The sequence below is a fragment of the Parambassis ranga genome, chromosome 8 (assembly GCF_900634625.1).
Source record: "Parambassis ranga chromosome 8, fParRan2.1, whole genome shotgun sequence".
Lineage (NCBI taxonomy): Eukaryota > Metazoa > Chordata > Actinopteri > Ambassidae > Parambassis > Parambassis ranga.
In genome coordinates this window covers 3,794,758-3,812,506 of record NC_041029.1, presented here as the reverse complement: position 1 = coordinate 3,812,506, position 17,749 = coordinate 3,794,758, and the positions used below count along the sequence as shown (strand labels likewise).

At 44.8% G+C, this 17,749-nt stretch overlaps 3 protein-coding genes and 1 long non-coding RNA gene across 5 annotated transcripts; 1 reads left to right on the top strand and 3 right to left on the bottom strand.

Moving 5' to 3' along the window:
• Positions 1–55: 55 nt before the first annotated feature.
• On the top strand, positions 56–5,381 carry LOC114439438 (carbohydrate sulfotransferase 12-like). Of its 2 annotated transcripts, none has more exons than XM_028411377.1 (5): positions 56–185; positions 1,149–1,813; positions 2,016–2,168; positions 2,273–2,452; positions 3,831–5,381. In XM_028411377.1, exons 2-5 carry the CDS (start codon positions 1,448–1,450, stop codon positions 4,377–4,379), a joined length of 1,248 nt encoding a protein of 415 aa, XP_028267178.1. In that variant the 5' UTR covers positions 56–185; positions 1,149–1,447; the 3' UTR covers positions 4,380–5,381. The 2 variants fall into 2 exon arrangements, with proteins under 2 accessions (XP_028267178.1, XP_028267179.1); XM_028411378.1 differs by having other exon boundaries at positions 1,118–1,813.
• Positions 5,382–7,547: 2,166 nt separating this feature from the next.
• On the bottom strand, positions 7,548–12,431 carry il2rb (interleukin 2 receptor, beta). Its single transcript, XM_028413116.1, has 10 exons — positions 12,278–12,431; positions 11,830–11,927; positions 11,615–11,753; positions 11,408–11,474; positions 11,237–11,330; positions 10,971–11,116; positions 10,705–10,885; positions 10,474–10,561; positions 10,320–10,398; positions 7,548–8,902 (listed from the first exon to the last, which is right to left on the bottom strand). Exons 2-10 carry the CDS (start codon positions 11,912–11,914, stop codon positions 8,174–8,176), a joined length of 1,608 nt encoding a protein of 535 aa, XP_028268917.1. The 5' UTR covers positions 11,915–11,927; positions 12,278–12,431; the 3' UTR covers positions 7,548–8,173.
• A 1,027-nt stretch (positions 12,432–13,458) lies between these two features.
• On the bottom strand, positions 13,459–14,619 carry LOC114440474 (uncharacterized). Its single transcript, XR_003671146.1, has 3 exons — positions 14,537–14,619; positions 14,012–14,110; positions 13,459–13,935 (listed from the first exon to the last, which is right to left on the bottom strand). It is a non-coding gene; the product is annotated as an uncharacterized LOC114440474 (long non-coding RNA).
• A 604-nt stretch (positions 14,620–15,223) lies between these two features.
• Positions 15,224–17,715, bottom strand: LOC114440286 (SUMO-conjugating enzyme UBC9-like). The gene is made up of 7 exons (XM_028412639.1): positions 17,342–17,715; positions 17,114–17,199; positions 16,951–17,034; positions 16,586–16,658; positions 16,304–16,413; positions 16,145–16,224; positions 15,224–15,829 (listed from the first exon to the last, which is right to left on the bottom strand). The coding sequence occupies exons 2-7, from the start codon at positions 17,177–17,179 to the stop codon at positions 15,766–15,768; spliced, it is 477 nt and encodes a 158-aa protein (XP_028268440.1). The 5' UTR covers positions 17,180–17,199; positions 17,342–17,715; the 3' UTR covers positions 15,224–15,765.
• Positions 17,716–17,749: the final 34 nt, after the last annotated feature.

Genomic DNA, 17,749 nt, shown 5'->3' with positions numbered 1-17,749 from the left:
CATAAGCTCGCTCTGCTGAAACATCAGCTCTAAACTATCGCGATGTTTTGCGTGTTCTCGCTCCATCTCCAAGAGCAAAAGCGGCTCACATTTCAGGCTCAGCTGACGCGTCGCAGGGAGGAGGAGGAGGAGGACGGCACAAAGGTGGCAAGGAGCTGCTTGTCTGATCAGTATCGATAAATGTAGTAAGTATCGGAGCATTCGATCTGTCTGTGGCTGTGACAATCTAACTGAGGACAATGCGCGCACACGTTACCGGTCACGTTGACAGCCTGCAGAGACTAAAACCTCCGGCTGAATCGAGCTCGTTATCTTCTTCTTCTTCTGCTGCTGCTGCTGCTGCACCTCGTTATTTCATATTTAGACAGCCACTGCACGCCTCGCTTGGATGAGGTGAGCGCCATGCCGTGCGCCTCCCGGTCAGAGGAACAGCGCGTTCCCGCAGCGCTGCTCCGTCAAAGGCAACATTGTGTCCGGTCTGGCATCCGCTGACGGCTGCAGCGGACAGGACGGTGTGATTCCTGCGAGGCGCAGAATACAGAAAGGAATCTGTAAAAATATGTATTCAAAATAATTTTAAAAAATAACAAATCAAAAGTTAAAGCACAGAGGTGTGTGTGTGTGTGTGTGTGTGTCTAATAACTCAACCTAACATTCAGACAGTTCGTGTAAGGTCAAATGTGATGGTTTACTTAATTTGCATGTGTGAGAGCTGGGGCTGAGGCACAGGGAGAGCTGATACTATCAGCTTCAGGCTGTTTTCTGCATCACAGGAGCTTCGGGGTTCTTTTTCAGATCAGATGTATGAAATGTGTCTGTCACTCTTTCTTTTTTCTGTGGGAGCTGAAGTTTGGTCAGCTGAGTGCATGTCCAACATGTTTAAAACCACAACAGTGCCAACTGAAAGCCGACCTTTTTAAGCTCTTCTTATAAACACGTGTATTGTGCATTTTCAGCCTTAGCTCTTTGCTTTGAGTCTAATGTCATCATTAGTCTTCATACCTGTCATGAAAAAGTTGCCTGTGTTATTCACAGGGTTTTAAGATAATTATGTTCACAGAGATACAAACACATTTTTTTGATCTAATAATTATGTCATTTCAAACACCTGATGTAGCGTCTATGCTACTGGCTGTCTCTGTGTGCAGGTGCTGCAGATCTGAGGCAGAGGTGAGTGTCCATTTGTGGTTGGTCAATTCTCTACTGCTGCATCACGATTAAGCCCGATCCACCACAGACCTCAGCTGAGTATCTCTCACCATGGTGAGAAAGACCACCTGGACGTCGCCTGTCCTGTTGCCATGGTAACCCTGTAGCACAACTCCCATTGTCAGCCACATTAGTTGTCACAGACCCAGGTAATTATTTCCGTTTGCTGCCATGGTGATGCCGTGGAGACACCCGTGAGTCTGTGGCTATGGTGATTCTGTAGCAAGCAACTGTCGCCATGGGAACGTCCAGGATGTTCCGCATCTTTGTTGTCCTGGGCTCGGCCTTCATGATTTTGCTTATCATCATCTACTGGGACGATGTGGGAGCCTCACATCTGTATTTGCACACTCCAGTATCACCGGGCCCGAAAATCCCACACCCCCCACACCAGCAGAGGCCTCAGACCCCTCGCACCCCTTCATTTCTGTCTGACATCGACGCCTTTGTTAACCAGTTCTTAGAACCAGGAACCGGAGAGCCAACAGACCCCGTTCAACCTGACACAAGCAACCAATCAGAGAAATCAGATGAGCAGTACATACCTCGGAGGGAGTGGAAGATTCACCTGACTCCAGTGGCTGCAGAGCTTCGCGAGAGACAGGTGAGTGCTCCTGTTGTTACTGTTATTAGTAATAGTAGTACTAGTATTAGTATGTATGTGCATGTAGCCTTTAAACCCAAGAAAAATGAGTTGATAGCTCACAAAGTATTCATATTCACAGATGATTTGCACTTGTTGACACGTATAGAAAACGGTAAACCTAACCCTTTTTTCTCTTGTGCTTCGCTTTCTGGAACAACAGGAGCTGCGGCGCAGGTTAATTCGGGAGTTGTGTGCCAATGACAGCATGCTGTTTCCCGGCAAAAACCGTTCGTTTGACGACATTCCCAACAAGGAGCTGGATCATCTTATTGTGGATGACAGGCATGGAATTATATACTGCTATGTTCCCAAGGTGTGCACATACATGTGTTTTAAATACTCGGTCTGAAGCCATGACTTCTGTACAGCTTCTTCTTATTCAAAGATTTTATGTCTGTTTCACACAACCCCTCTCAGGTGGCGTGCAGCAACTGGAAGCGTATCATGATTATTCTCAGCGAGAGCCTGCTGCAGGACGGCGTTCCTCAGAGAGACCCCCTGGCAATTCCACAGGACCTGGTCCATAACAGCAGCATGCACTTTACCTTTAATAAGTTCTGGAAGCGCTATGGCAAGTTTGCAAAGCACCTCATGAAGGTCTGTTACTACAAATACTTCTACTTATAATACACACTGTAGTCCCTTGGAGGCGTTGGGGGCTGTACCTGTGTGGTGAATCATGTCTGTGTGATCTGAAACACTCTTCAGTATGATGTGACCCCCACTATGATGTTTTATGAGGATATATCAGTGTTCATGCTGCCCCTCAGCAAACAGAGCATCTCTCTGTGATTGTCTGTTGGAGCATTTTTTTAAATATCTGTGCCCATCTCATATCGTGACATCATTTTCATTGTCACATTTCAATCAGGAGAGACTAGATGTTTAGATAAGAAAGTATTTATTGAAGTACAATGAATGAATGAATTGTGCTTTGGCGTTCTAGACCCCGATGCAATGACCGACATCCGAAGGGGGAAAGGACAGGAGATGTGGCCACTTAGACAGGAATCCCCCCCGGGTCTAGACCTGGTGGTGGTGAAGGAACAGAAGAGCAGGAGATAAGAGGCCTTGCCCTGATGAGGAACTGGTGGTGCTTGGGGTGGAGGAGGGTTGCCGAAATCGACCTGAAAGACAGGAGAGAGACGGCTCGGCCGCTGATTGGAGGGGGAGTTGCTCTATATTAACCAGCTGATTAAGTGGGAGGTAGAGAGAGAGAAAAGGGGCGAGGGAGAAGGTGGGACAAGTGTGAGGAGGATGATGAGGGAGAGGTGGTTGGAAGAAGTGATGAAAGAGTGAAGATAGTCTTCCTGATTGAACTTGCGCTAAGCATCATTACTCTTAGTTCAAAGCCTGTAAAGTCTGTAAGACCCCGTTCACACTGGGGAAATCAATCCAGCTAGAGTGGGATTCGGGCCGTATCTGGATATATGGATATATATATATATATATATATATATATATATATATATATATATATATATATATATATATATATATATATATATATATATATATATATATATATATATTCTGAGTGTGAACACTGCTCAAATGTGGCTCAAGTCTGAACGCAAACGCAGATAGCGAATCCGGCTAGCGACATGCTACTTCCGGTTCACGGGGAGCGACATGGGACAAAAAAACGCACGACACATGCGCACACGCAGTCCTACCGTGGCCTGAACGGACTCCGTATATTACGAGGCGCCACCTAGTGGTTTGGAGGACCAAACAAGCCGGATGAAGCCGGATTGAGTGCGGACACGCTTGTGTGATAGCAGATTTGAAAATAGGTCTGAACGTATCCAGCTTAAAGACTATCCAGATACAATCCTACTCTAGCTGGAATGACTTTCTCCAGTGTGAATGGGGCCTAAGATCGTCCTCAGTATTGTTAATTACTTCATTATCTTCAGTTGTGACTGGATTTATCGTATGTGTGGTAATGTTATGTATGAATTCCTTTTTGAAGGTGAAACTGAAGAAGTACACCAAGTTTCTCTTTGTGCGGGACCCATTCGTCCGTCTCATCTCTGCCTACCGGAATAAGTTTGAGTTGCGGAACGAGGACTTTTACCGCCGCTTTGCACAGGTCATGCTGCGACGCTATGCCGACCAGCCAACACCTCCTGCCTCTGTGGATGAAGCGTTTGCTGTGGGTCTCCGTCCCTCCTTCTCACACTTCATCCAGTACCTGCTGGACCCTCAGACAGAGCGGGACATGCCCTTTAATGAGCACTGGCGGCAGGTGTATCGACTTTGTCATCCATGCCAAATTCAGTACGACTTTGTAGGCCACTTGGAGACAGCAGAAGAGGACGCCGAGCACTTGCTGCGGCAGCTGCGGGTGGACAATGTGGTGGAGTTTCCTACTTCTCACAGGAACCTTACAGCCAGCGGCTGGGAGTCTGATTGGTTCAGCACGGTACCTTTGGAGGTGCGCAGGGAACTGTACAAACTGTATGAACCTGACTTCAGGCTATTTGGTTACGACAGACCAGACTCACTCCTTAATGAGTGACTTATGTTTCGATGGAGCCAACGTACAGGATGTAATTAATGTAACGTTACAACCGTCAACAAGACACGTGCTTGTTCAGGACATCACTACACATCACTACACTCATTATAAGGAGCAGAAAGGAAGCACACTAAGTGAAGCCATCATTGATTTTACTAGAAGAAGCACACTTTGAGACACTGAGGTCTCAGCATTGTTTGGATTTGCTGCACAAGTGTGTTTCTGTGTATTTAAACTGAAGGGAATATTTTTGTTTTTTGTTAGCACCAGGATCTTTGTGTCTTTGTGTTTTTTCACATAGGTGAACCCTGTAAGACTGCAACACTCCTGCTGTTTCCATAAACGTCAAGAACATTTTTTTTTTGCATCATTTTCAAAGGATTTATAGATTTATTATTGATTTATTGAGTATGACGCCAACAAACAGTGTCAAGGCAAAGTTCTGCTAACGGTTAGTCAGGATTCATAGCATCATGAGCCAACGACTGGCTTACAGGAGTCATGTGACAAAGAGAGGAAAGTGCCTTTGGCTGCAAAAGTTTACACAGCAAAAAGTATTTTTGTAGAAGGATGAAATTTTTACACGATCAGTGTGTGCTGTATGAACACAACAAGGCTGATGTTTATAAAGTGGCCTTGTTTATCTCGTGTGAATATTATTTGGAAGAAAACTCAAAACAGAATTGTAACTTTTGTGTTCGCAGTGATGTCATAGACCCGATCGATGTCACCACACTGAGATGGACGAGCACAGTGTGCCCGGGTCGCCTTTTGTTTTGTGGGACGTTGTATAAAAATTTTTGTCATTATCACCACCTGTGTCTGAAGAAAGTGGAGCAAGACACGCCTGCTCCACACCCACAAGTGTTTGTATTGTTTCTTGTATTCGTGTTCTCTGTCGTCTCTATCCAGACACTGAGAGAAGCAGGGGCACAGTAACTCCAAGGTTCTCTGGTTGTGTGTTTAATGTGACTTTCCAGAGTCACCATGGCAGAAGTTCTGTTCATTGGCCATTATCCTGCCAGATGTATTTTGTAATGCAAAAAGAATATCTGTTTATTTATTGACAAATAAAGTCATGACCAAACTTTTGCAAAAGAGAATTCAGTCTTACAGCTTCAACAGCTTTTCATCCACAGTGAGCGCAGGAACTCAAAGCTCCAAATGGAACTCAAAGCTCCAAATGGAACTCAGTGCACATCAGCACACACGTAGAAAATCAACTCAGCAAGGGACAGACACTTTTTATTCTTTTATTCTTTACAGTGATGAAGTAATCCAGTTTCACAAACAAAGGCTTGAACTTTATGTGACCAATGACATCAGCTTCTCACCGAAATCTGAGCAACGAAACATCTTCAAGAAAACTCTGCGAGTCCAGTTCCCTCGCTTCAACCTTCTGAATGAGAGCATTATTAAGCTTCTTCTCTCATTACCAGATTACCATCACTAATCATCATCGTTTGTTCTGATATATGTTTCTATTTGGATCCTCCAGGCTGGCTTGATAGAAGGTTGCAAGTGAAGACGGGCAGATTTTTGATATTTTGAGAACAATATTGTCACAGCAGGTAGCATATTCGTTTTACATTCTGTAATGTTGATGTTAAGCATAACGATGACGTTAGCTCAGCTAAACTCATAAATTGTGTAAATTTGCCAATAGGTTTTATCTTGTCTGTCTGATTCACCTTAGGTGGAGCAAAACTGTTCCATCCCAGCTATCAATGGGCGAGAGGAGCTGGACATGCCGTCAGTCTGGCACAGGGCTAATACAAACATACAAGCAACCGTTCACACTCACACCTGCAGCTAATTTAGAAGCACCGATTAACCTAACAAGCATGGTATTGGTATGTGGGAGAAAGCCAGAGAACCTGAAGAAAACCCATGCAGACAGGCCCCAGCCGGATTAGATCCGAGAGCTGTGAGGCAATTTATTTAACATGAATGTGATACTCCTCTGTGTAAACTGGTGTGATGCTAAACGTGTTCCCTGCTGTTTTAAATATGGATGGACGTGTTGATGTGTGAACCTCTGGGACCTTTGTAGAATTATCCTGTTGTTGGCTGAGCTCCAACTCCCTCTGCTGGTCACAGCAGTGTCTGCAGGGGACCAGAAGAGGACTCCACCAGGGAGAAGGGCAGGAAACAGGCCGAGGGTAAGCCAGATATCACATGATCGGAAGAGACTCTGTAACCTTGAATAAACTTCATGTTTTAACTAACTGGCTGGAAGTCCTTAGAGATGCTCGGAAACCTCCAGCATGTGTTTTAAATGAGTTCACTTCTGTTTAAGAAGTGTTTTTCCACCTGTGATTGTCCGATTGTTGTCACCTGTCACCACAAATGACAGATGTGATCTGATTTGAAGCTACAGGAGAATCCTGAGAGTCTGAAGCTGGAGCCAGGTGTCCATGTATGTATTTTTTGATTTCTTTTTCACAACAGGAAACAGTTGGTCACTCTGTGCTGCCTTCATTCTCAACCATGCATTGCTCATGCTCCCACAGGGTTGTAAGGACATGAGGATGCTGAGACAGGACTCATTTGTGTCACAGCTGCTGAAGATTATTGAGGTCTCTCTGAGATTGCTCCGTGCTGCAGCCAAAGAAAACATCCAGCCTGACAGGCATATTAAAGTCTATGAGCTCCAGCAGCCTCTGGACCTGGAGTCAGGACTCTTGCTCTGACCACTGACCCCACAGGTGAAGCTGGAAAATGGATTCTGTGCAATTAACCATCAATCTGGGACAGATAAGAGTTCAGAGTTTGTAACTTTGCAACTTCTCAGCCATAACAACAAATCTTTCATTACTTACTTTTCCTGCTCACTTTTTTCTCTGCAGAATTTATTAACTGTTTATTTTCATATAAGACAGATAAGGGAAAAAAATGGCCACCAAACATTTTTAGTAAGTCCAGTGAAAGCAGCCTGTGGTTACTCACTCACACAGAGTTAAATTATGTGAATTCTTCGTAAAGTGAGCGGATGTTGCTGGTTGTGTCGGAGTTAAATGTCAAACCAAACTCTAATACACATGCTCACTCTCACATACACCACAGGACCGCCTGACAGGACATGTAAACACTACACACTCGCACATTTTTCTCACATGCCCACCCTCAGCCCTCGTTCCACAGCGACACAGGAAGTGAAACGGTGACCCACTTCTACCAGAGCTTTTATTTTGTTTGATGAGTGCAATGGAAAAACACCAACAAGCACGTCAAATCTGACCTGAATGATTCGCTGTCAGTGAACTGATGAAAGGTGATTGCATACGCCGTGACATAAGTGTCGACAGTGTGAGAAGTTAGACATGACATACTACAAAACAGCACACAATGACTCTCACTTTGTTCATATTTACAAACACAGAGCAGGCCAATCAGTGAGCGACTGAATTCAGATATAGTTTATTGGAATGCAGCTGTTGACTGTCCATTATGTTCTTGAACGTTGTTTTGAACTGCGCCCTAACATTCCCAGTCAGTCAGACAGCTTTGGAATATATTTAGCAGCTAAACAGACATCTTCAGATGTTTCTGTGTTTATTCATTTGGCAGATGCTTTCATCCAAAGCTACTTTCAAGCTTTCATTAACATCCCACCAGCTGTTCTTCTAAGGTCAGTTTTCAGGTTGTTCTGCTGTGACCCTAGTGGCCAAAATGAATCAAAAACAGGCACTGGAATATATAATAGAAGTGTATGCTGTCGTTTGCATCTACAGGTAGTCAGACTGCTTTTGATGGAAACAGATTCACTTTGAAATAAGGTCACAGAAAAGTTTTCAGATGGATTTATTGCTGAATGTCATCTGCAGCTCTTTGAGTGTCAGGTAGCCGGTTTTACTGGGCTCCACTGGCATAGAAGAAGACCTGCACATGGCACCAGCCACAAGCCAGGTCTCAGAGCTGCTGCTGTCAGCTGGCACAGGGAGTTCCACCTGTTGGCTGTCGGAAGGTGTCTGTATTAGACCGAGAGGCGGAGGAGAAGGAGGTGGGGGGCAAACTAGAGAAGGAAGACTGAAAGGGATGATGAGAACAGGAGAGCTCTGCTCATCCAAAGCCTCTTCCTCTTCCAGGACCATGTCCGTTCCGTCTTGTTCTCTGATGGGCAAACCAAAATCAAGGCTCTTGGGCTGCCACATCAGACTTTCGTGAGTTGTACCAGCGGCAAGCAAAGGGCCGAGGGAGGACGGAAGGTTGGGGCTGTTTTGAAAATGATCCTGATAGCTGAAATAGGCCAGACTGTGCTCACTCTGAGCTGAGTCACAGGAGGACATAAAATAGCCTACGTTAGAGAAGCAAGATGAAGAAGAGGAATTGTCAACAACCCCGCTGGTGTCTGAGCCGGCGGATGGGTAGCTCTGGAAGTGAAGCAGGGCACTGGTAGAGCTGAAGGAGGGAGAGATGGAGGGGACAACTTCCCAGGCCTCACACACCTGCACGGGGGACATCTGGTCACATGACTGGGCCATGAAGACTGATTGAGAAGTGGACAGAGGATTCAGCCACGTCTACGGAAAAGCAACAAGACGTTCAGAAACATGACTTCAGATCAAAGAGCACCAGTTCAAACTGATAACCCTGAGTGCTCATGAGGCACAAAGAGTCTGGAAAGCCTGAGAAATCTTTCCAGGATGATTCAAGCTCCAAATATACATCTGTTAATTCAACCACTAATGTGTTTTCCACATCAGGGCACTATTCACAAAGACTCTTAACACTAAGAGTTTCCCTTAGTGGTGAAATTCTGAGAAGAATTATAACGTTTTCTAAAAGTTTCCCCTTTATAATTAAGACTAAGTCCTATAAAGATCAAAGCGATCTTAGCCCTAAAGGAGGTCTTAAAGCCTGTTCAGAGTAGAAAGGAGGACTTTTAAGAGTCCCTTAAACAGAGAGGACAGAGAGGAGAGCCGTCCTCCAAACTACGAACAGTGAGCTGTTAGAACTGGAACTTTTTTAGTTTGTTTATCACATCAATGACAGGCCTACACAGAAAACATGTACCACAGACCTGTCTGTGCTTATTAATTAAATAAAAACATGATCATATTGTGCCTGCCTGTTTAGATAATGTATGTATGTATACTGTATGCTGGATTTTGATCAGCTGACTTATTGAAGTGTGCACATCTTCCTTCAGATCGCATATGCTGAATACAGATTGCCCAAGGACATTAAAAACTGTCTCAGCCACTTGGGACAGCTGTTTAGTGGGTGGCCCACCTCCTGAAAATAATCCATTAGGCTTTAAGGGAATATGTTGTTATGCTTTGTTCAAAATACGTGCACACAGTCGTCACCTGAGCAGACTGCTGTTTATGCTCAGACCTTAGACTGAAATACCATCACTTTTCTCACTCCTCACTTAGACCAGGAGGAAAGAAGCGCTGATCTGCTGCGCTCCGTCCTCTCATGCCTGTCTTACAATGTACCGTAATAACTGTACCGTAATAACTAGGCTGAACGTTGCTCGTAGAACGTTTTTTTCCTCTGGTCTACTAACTGTGCTAATATAAAACACATTATTTTATATGAGCCTCATATGAACTGCCATTTTTGTCTGTGAATGTGTGCTATGTAACTGAATCTCTGCTGCTTTGATAATATTGTGTAGCAGACGTGTTGAGATCACCCTAACCCAGGCAAATCTTCCTAGTGGTGCAGCATGTTCCGTGTCTTACTGCCTTTGGTGTGGCTACAAGTTTGAACTTTAACTATGAACATTACAATATATTGTTTTCATTGAGTGACTGAACAATCAGCCACACTGTGTCACTGCAGAGCTGTTTGCGGTTAGCGGAACAGGCAGGAGTGCATTCTACGAGGTCTGTCTTTAGCTGTCTTACCTACCTACCTATCCTACCTACTGTAACAAAGAAGAACAATGACTTTTTATGGACCCGTGTCTGTTACAAGCAGCCTTCTTACCTTCAGATTTCCTCCGTGGACCGAGTGGAGAGTGTGGAAGTACTTTGAAGGGGTCGGTATGGGCTTCCCTGTGAGGGACCTTAAACAGCAAAAGTGAATTGTTTGCGTTGGACATCAGAGCACACTGAGACATGTGGGGGTAGAGCATACTTACCCCCTAGTCCAACAGCTTCTAAGAAGTGTAACAGTGATAACAAACACAGCCAACATCAGTCCCATTGTTATCAGTGATGTCTGCCACTCTGAAACAGAGAGCTGATGTTATAACCCTGCAACAACCGCACACATATGTGATCCAGGATCATATTGGGACCCCAAATTTATCATTCCAGTCAAAATCAGTTTGTAGGGAACCAGTGAACCACCTCAGGTGTCACATTGGTACCTTCATCCTCAGATAAATCCAGCCTATCTCCAGCTTCGACCCAGGTTGTTGTTGGACTCCAGCTGCTCCAGTGACTTTGGCTGTTATCAGGCTTCACTCTCACCCTTACTTGACCATCCCCCTTCAGGGCTTGAGCTGGTATCCTTACTTCTTTTTGTTGTGTGGACAAAGTTGTGGCCTCCTGATAAAAAAAAAAATAGAAAACACAGAAATAACGAATGTAGACTGTATGAAGTCTCCACGCATGCAGCTATACAGGCGCTCACCTCCCAAGTCTGACTCGTCTGCTTGACCTGAACCTGAAAGTCGAAAGACTTCAGAAAAACAGAGGCAGGGCTATGTGGTGTCCAAGATATCCCGATGTCATTGGCTGTGCTGTTGACATTAGGAGCACCTGGAGGCTGCATTTTAACTGCACACACACACAAGCCTGTTAAGAACTTCAGTAAAGACCTGCAGTCAGACTGCAGCACACCACTGTCTTCAAAAACGTGTAATCTTATAAACAAATAATAAATAAACATCCACTCACTGTGACTGTAGGGGTGGTAGTTCAGGATGATGTCCACCAACGTGCCATTACACCGCACGCTGATGCTCGGCAACTTTTCAAAACCGATGAACTCCTGAAGGCCAAAAAGCAGTTAATAGAAACACTGCAGCCACTGTGGGTGACGTTAACACGTTTATTTTGGGGACTTACTTTATTTTCAAAGACAAAGCTACAGCCAGGAACAGAGTCTAGCTGTTGTTTGAGTCTGCAGCTACGACTAAAGGAAAAGAAAAGCGTGTTAGTGTCGCAGGTTTAATCAGGAGTAACCAGTCAACGTTTCCCCCTCCCAAAGTATAAAGCTGTGTTTTCAGTGTTCCTAATATTCTGTCACACAGTGTGACCTCTCTGATTTATTACATCATGGTTCGTGATTTGCGGGTTTGGAAGTCCCAGACATTCTTCACACCAGAGACCCAGCAGTCTGCTCCAGGACCCCCTGAGGACTGGTTCCATGTACAGGTGACATTGTTGAAAAAGTCGTTTGTACAGAAGAGTCCTGAAGCAAAACAGATGTTCAGCTGATCATCACCACAGCAAACGGCGTGCTACAGGAGAAGCAGCTGTAATCATACCGCGTGAACCATTGTGACACTCGACTTCATTCACCGCAGACAAGACCATCAGGACCGGTAAGGACCAGAGCACGTCTACAGCCATCACTCAGATACAACTGGCAGAGGAGAGGATCAATACACTGACAGTTAAAGTGATTCAGTCACAGACAGACAATGTGGACAAAGGATTACTCATTACATCAAAAACTCTGCAGGCATCACATTCAGATGTGTCAGAACTTGTCTGCCATTTTGCAAATTTCATTGACTTTGATGTCGCTCCGTGTGTGTGTGGTCTCTGTTAAGCATGAGGATCGTGTGACCTACAGATGATTCTTTTGTTAAGAGACGTGTTTCTGGTTTTTCTGAGCAGGAGGATTAAAGTCTGTACATAAAATCAGAACACATGAATACTGACTAACAGGAAACTTATTAATTCTGAACAACATTAAGAAAAGAGCAGTACCTCATACGTCTTTGTTGCAGGTGGTCAACAGGAAGAAGCACATCATCTCTTTCCGTGGACTGACACACACACAGTCAAACAGACGTCTTGTGTCCTGTCTACGTTTCTCTCTCCCCTCTCCTTTTTAGTGCCCAGTGACATTTTCCAACCACAGCCTGTGTGCACGGCTTACAGGAAGCTTCATGAAGCTGTGGCTGATAGTGAGAAAGAGGTGGAGAGCGGGTGATGGGGGTGGGGGGGGTGCTCCACCTTGTCACCACTCACTTTATTGTATCATTTAAAGTACTAATGATTACAAAAAGAACGAAAAGACAAATGGACACCACATCCTGTTTCAATCACAACGCTAAGGGAGCTGCTCACACATTGTTCTATGAAGTGGTTAACTGTACTGAAACTGAGTTTAAAGAGGCGATTAACAAGATTAAAGAGGCTAAAAGATCTAAAATATAAATACACACAGCTGTCGCAGCCACACACACACACTGAAGCAGGAGGCATTTCTGTCCGTCCATAATAAACCAGGTTTATTCAGTTCTCAGTTCAGGTATAATGAGAAAAAAAGGTGCAAAACAGTGCGGCTGATCACACGTTCAGATCATGAACTTCATGTGTGAGGAGTGTGTTCAGCTTATCATCACACAGTACGTGTGTTATCAGTTCAGTGCGAACGTGTGAGAAGCAGAACGTTCAGACTGTAGAGTAAAGGTATCTGTCATCTCTGCCTTAAAGTTCAGTGAAGGACCGTTGTGTAACACGCCTCCATACTGCACATACAGACCTACAAACCACACAGCGTTCAGCCATTCAACTGTTGCAACACGGCGCATTTGAACTCAGCAGCTACCTGCTGTTCAGCCTGCAGTGGGCCAGAGGTGATCTGATGCAGAGGCAATGTGTCAACTTAAGTGTTTGCAGGAAGAGGAAGAGCAGACACCAGAAAAGGTCAAAGTCCGCTGTGGCCCGAGGCAGGAAGCCACCAATGACACCAAAAAGGTGTTAGTGCTCGGCAGCGTGAAAAATAAACTCACTGTGTGGGGGGTTCAGTGGGCAGGAGGTGAGAACAACAACAGGGAGGGTGCACTGACACTAACATCCTGCTGCACTACGCACACACATAATTAATAATACCAATGAAGTTATATGTGTCAGCGAAGAGTTAACGGTTAACTGTGGGGGGTTAAATCCAGTCATAACACAAAACATGATGACGTGTGTGACAGCTGATTTGATTTAAGAGGCTTGGATCAGACTGAACGGCTTCACTGACAGTTGCACATCAAAGTGTGTGTGTGTGTGTGTGTGTGTGTGTGTGTGTTCAGTCAGTGTGTCTATAATACATCAGCCTGCTGATCCTGCCTGTGACAAAAAGTCAGTTTCAGTGGTTTGTGTTGAAACCACACTCTCTCTGCTGCCTTTACACTCACACACAGTCATGTTCGGTCAGACCTTTTTGTCTAACCAGCTATCTCTTTAGTTGTGTTTCTTCTGTCTATTTACAGCAGATCACTTAATGTTTTTCAGTGTAATCACGCAGCCACACAATGTGTGTGTGTGTGTGTGTGTGTAAAAACTCCGTCTTTATTTTGAGGTCGTCTTCTTTTCCATCAGCTTCTTGGTGAGTTTGTGGTTTATGATGTTTCTCTCGGTCCACTGGACTGCAGATGATACACACAGATCAGAACCAGCAGACTAGTCACAGACAGAATGGAGAGAGAGAGAGAGGGGACATACCCACTTCATCTGTCCTGTGGCCAAACCACACCGTGTGGTCTGTAGGACGGTGGCTGATGAAAGAGTCCTTGCAGGTGGACATCCAGGCTACAGGAGCGCCTGCAGACAGACTGAAGTTTCACTGAGGCCTAACAGGGTGAACTGATTACTCAGTGCAGCCATTTTGTTTTATATTCAAACACACACGTCTAGATGGACTTCGTACTTTTGACAATTTAAAAATGAAACTTCAGAGTCAGTGCTAAACAGGCTGCTGGTGTGTGTAGGTGATCAGCTGACTCACAGGTGTCAGGCTGAATTATTCAGCAGGATCAGACTGACTGTGTTTCTCAGGAGTCACATGACTTACCGTCACATCATGTGACTGAATTTTACTATTAGCATGTCTATATGTGTCATCATGAAAGCTGCTCCATCTCATGCAGATTTGTGTTAATTGGTTTTTATACATTCATATTAGATCCTAAGAAAAACAGGCTGCAGAGTGCTCAGACACACACATGGGTTCGTTGGGTGTGAACAGACCTGAGAATATGTTGGTGCGAAGATACTGACTCAGACTCTGATAGCTTTGACCATATGTTGATCCATGATCAGTGAAGTGTGGCAGTGACAGGGTCAGCACCTCCGGACGTGCTGCTGCTCTTACCTTCAATACACACATGCATACCGTCGGTCAGAATGTCCACACACAGCAGAGAAACACGAATGTTCTCACCTGAGCTCCTGTCGCCTCCATGTCTGCACGTCCCTGAGACAAAGTGAGGTTGCCTAAAACGAAAGGTGTCAGATAACTTGAGATTATCACACAGGACATCAAGTTTCAGGACACACTGACACACACACACCTCATGGTCACAAAACCCTGGCAACACAACACACACACAACACATAACACCCACACTGAAGACACCTGCACCAGCTCTCCCTTCAACCCCACATACAAGACCATCATACTCACATCCACTCCCCTTGGCCCTCAGCACCTCGCTGACCTTCTCCACACACTCATCCGCCTGGAGACGGAGCCTTCTCGGTCCAGGCCCCTGAACTTTGGAGCTCACATCCACACATTGTCCTTATAAAGTTGGTTTGTTTATTGGGTATGAGAGAAGTTCAAAACAACACACATGGACTCGTATACTTAAACACTCAAGATGGCTGACGGCATTCGTTTGTCTGAAAAGAAAAGACGCACCGATAACTCAGAGAAAACTTTTCTTAAACTTTATTTCACAATTGAATGCAGCTTATTGTGCCCTTTTACACCACACACAAAGGTCAACTGGCTAAAACAATATAAAACATAACTTCCACATTATTATTTATATTATGTACATGCACTTGTACTGAGAGCCTGAACTAATAGAGGGCCAGCTCAGTGAGGATCCATCAGGGATTATTTCACTGTAAAAACAGATGTTTGAAAGGGTTAACCTGCTTAGAGGATCAGGATTGTCCTTTTAACGTAAAGCTTGAAAACTCTGATGACATTGTGATGAAGAGCACTGACGAAAACTTCCTCTGAGCTTCGGGTCGTCACGTTCAATTTTTTACAATACGGCTGGCTGTGATTAGAACTTCACAAATTTGCTCAGAGGTGTGGATTGTTAGCTTAGAGAATCGGAGTCAGGTCAGATGGTGAAGAGCAGGCTGAGTGTTTATTTTTTGGGGGATTCTGACCAGAGTGGTCCTTCAGATGCTGTTTGCTCTCAGTCTCTGCTGCTCAGGTGCGATGGAGTTCGATGTTTGCTTTATGTGGGCGCAAACTTCTTGGCCTGTGCCCGTACTCGCTTCTCGTAGTCCATCCTGTTCTGGCTGGAAGACACACACACACACAGCAATGAGCATGAACTCACCTCACTAACATGTCATTTAACCCTCTGAACCTCTGTCTCTGAAGTGGCTTCATGGATCACTACAACATAAAGTCCTGCTCCTCTACACAAACAGAACAATCACAACTACAAGCAGACAGAACTCAGACGTGTCTGTGTGCAGAATAACAGCCACTAATGTTTGATTTTAAAAATGTAAAAGTGAAACTGAAAAACATGCAAACAAACATCGACATTTACATTTGACACTTTTTCACACTACTCTGTACATCAACTTTCATCAGGTAACACTTACCAGTAAATCGTGTACGCCTCTGCTTGTGCTGGGTCTTGGATGTTCGGCTCATTCAGCAGCTCCTGGATGCCCAACAGGATCTAAACACAGATCATTTAATCAGTGACTGTGCAGTCATTCACAGTCATTCTGTCAATGTGAGAGTCAGGACAAGATCACCTGTTTGATAGTGATGGCAGGCCTCCAGTCTTTGTCCTCCTCCAGTATGGACAGACACACAGTGCCTGAAGGGTAGACGTTAGGGTGGAATATAGGAGGCTCAAACTTGCCTGAGCAGAAATCACAAGAAACATTGTAAAAGCCGGAAAGAGACTTAACTAAAGATTTAAGTTACTCCCAAAATAAAACCGTACACAGCAAACAGTTTATTAATTTAAGAATAATATATTATAGGCTCAGATCAACAACACATAAACCAGGAGACAAAGGAGCAGCACTCACATTTAGGTGGGGAGGAAGGGTAGTCATCTTTGAACAGCATTCTGAGTTTGTACAGTCCTCCCTCCCACAAAGTCTGAACACAGAGACACAACTGTCAGCTCACTGAGGATGAACACACACGCACCAACACAGGGAATCCTCCTATAACATAAAGGTCTGAGTTCCAGGCCTCGAATGGATGACGATGGTTCTGTTTCTATAAATTCTGACAAAAGGTAAAATAAACTAAAAGACTCGTATAGAACTACTATTAATTATTTCTGTGTTATTTCTTTTTGTTGTCATGATTGTACTGTTTCCATACAGAGGCAGAAGGTCATGTAACAGGAAGCAGCTCAGAGGACAAGTGTAGATGGTAAACTCACTCCTTTTTTCCCTGGAATGGCGCACTCCCAGTTCATCAGGTTCATGGTTCCATCTGGATTCTTTGTTGGCACAGCAACGAACCCCTGCGTGGGTCAAATCAAACATCAGTCGACAGTGTGTGTGTATGTGTGTGAGAGATGTCTCAACATTAGACGTGCTTACAAACGGGTGGTCTTTCCTCCAGGCTTTGCGCTCCTGGGAAAGTCTGCTAAGAGCAATACCAGACATTGTTGCTCATCCACGCCCCCCTGTGGAACATTGATTACAGTGCAGCTGTTAAGAGGGCCGTATTGTTGCACAGCATCTGTCAGACAGCGCTGTTATGTAACGCAGGTTCATCCAGCGTCAGCCACTCAGCTACTCCAAAAACACGTCTTTCGGTAAACTTACCTCTTATTTTTGTCAAATTAAATCAGATTGATGTTACGTGGTTCTAGGGTTAGCTTGTTTGCTAATGCTAACGTTAGCACCGTTATGACGGCGACCAGAAAAAAAGACCCTTTCGACGGTTAGAAGCCAAAATGGAGCAGTGCGAGCTGTTCGTAAGGTCTAATTCCTCAGCATTACTCTGACGCTGCATTAAAGGCGGGACGCGGAAACTGTCGGATAATTTTCAGTTTATTAAAAAATGTGACCGTCTCCACCGCGAGCCGAGCCACAGGAAGGACCCCAATTTGTTTATTTCCCGAGGACCTACAGGCAGCAAGCAGGGCAGCCCAGCGACACGCGTCACACGAAGTCGGCCATCTTTGTTGTGGCACCGTGCAGTGGTCTGCTGGTCATGTGATCTTTTTCAAA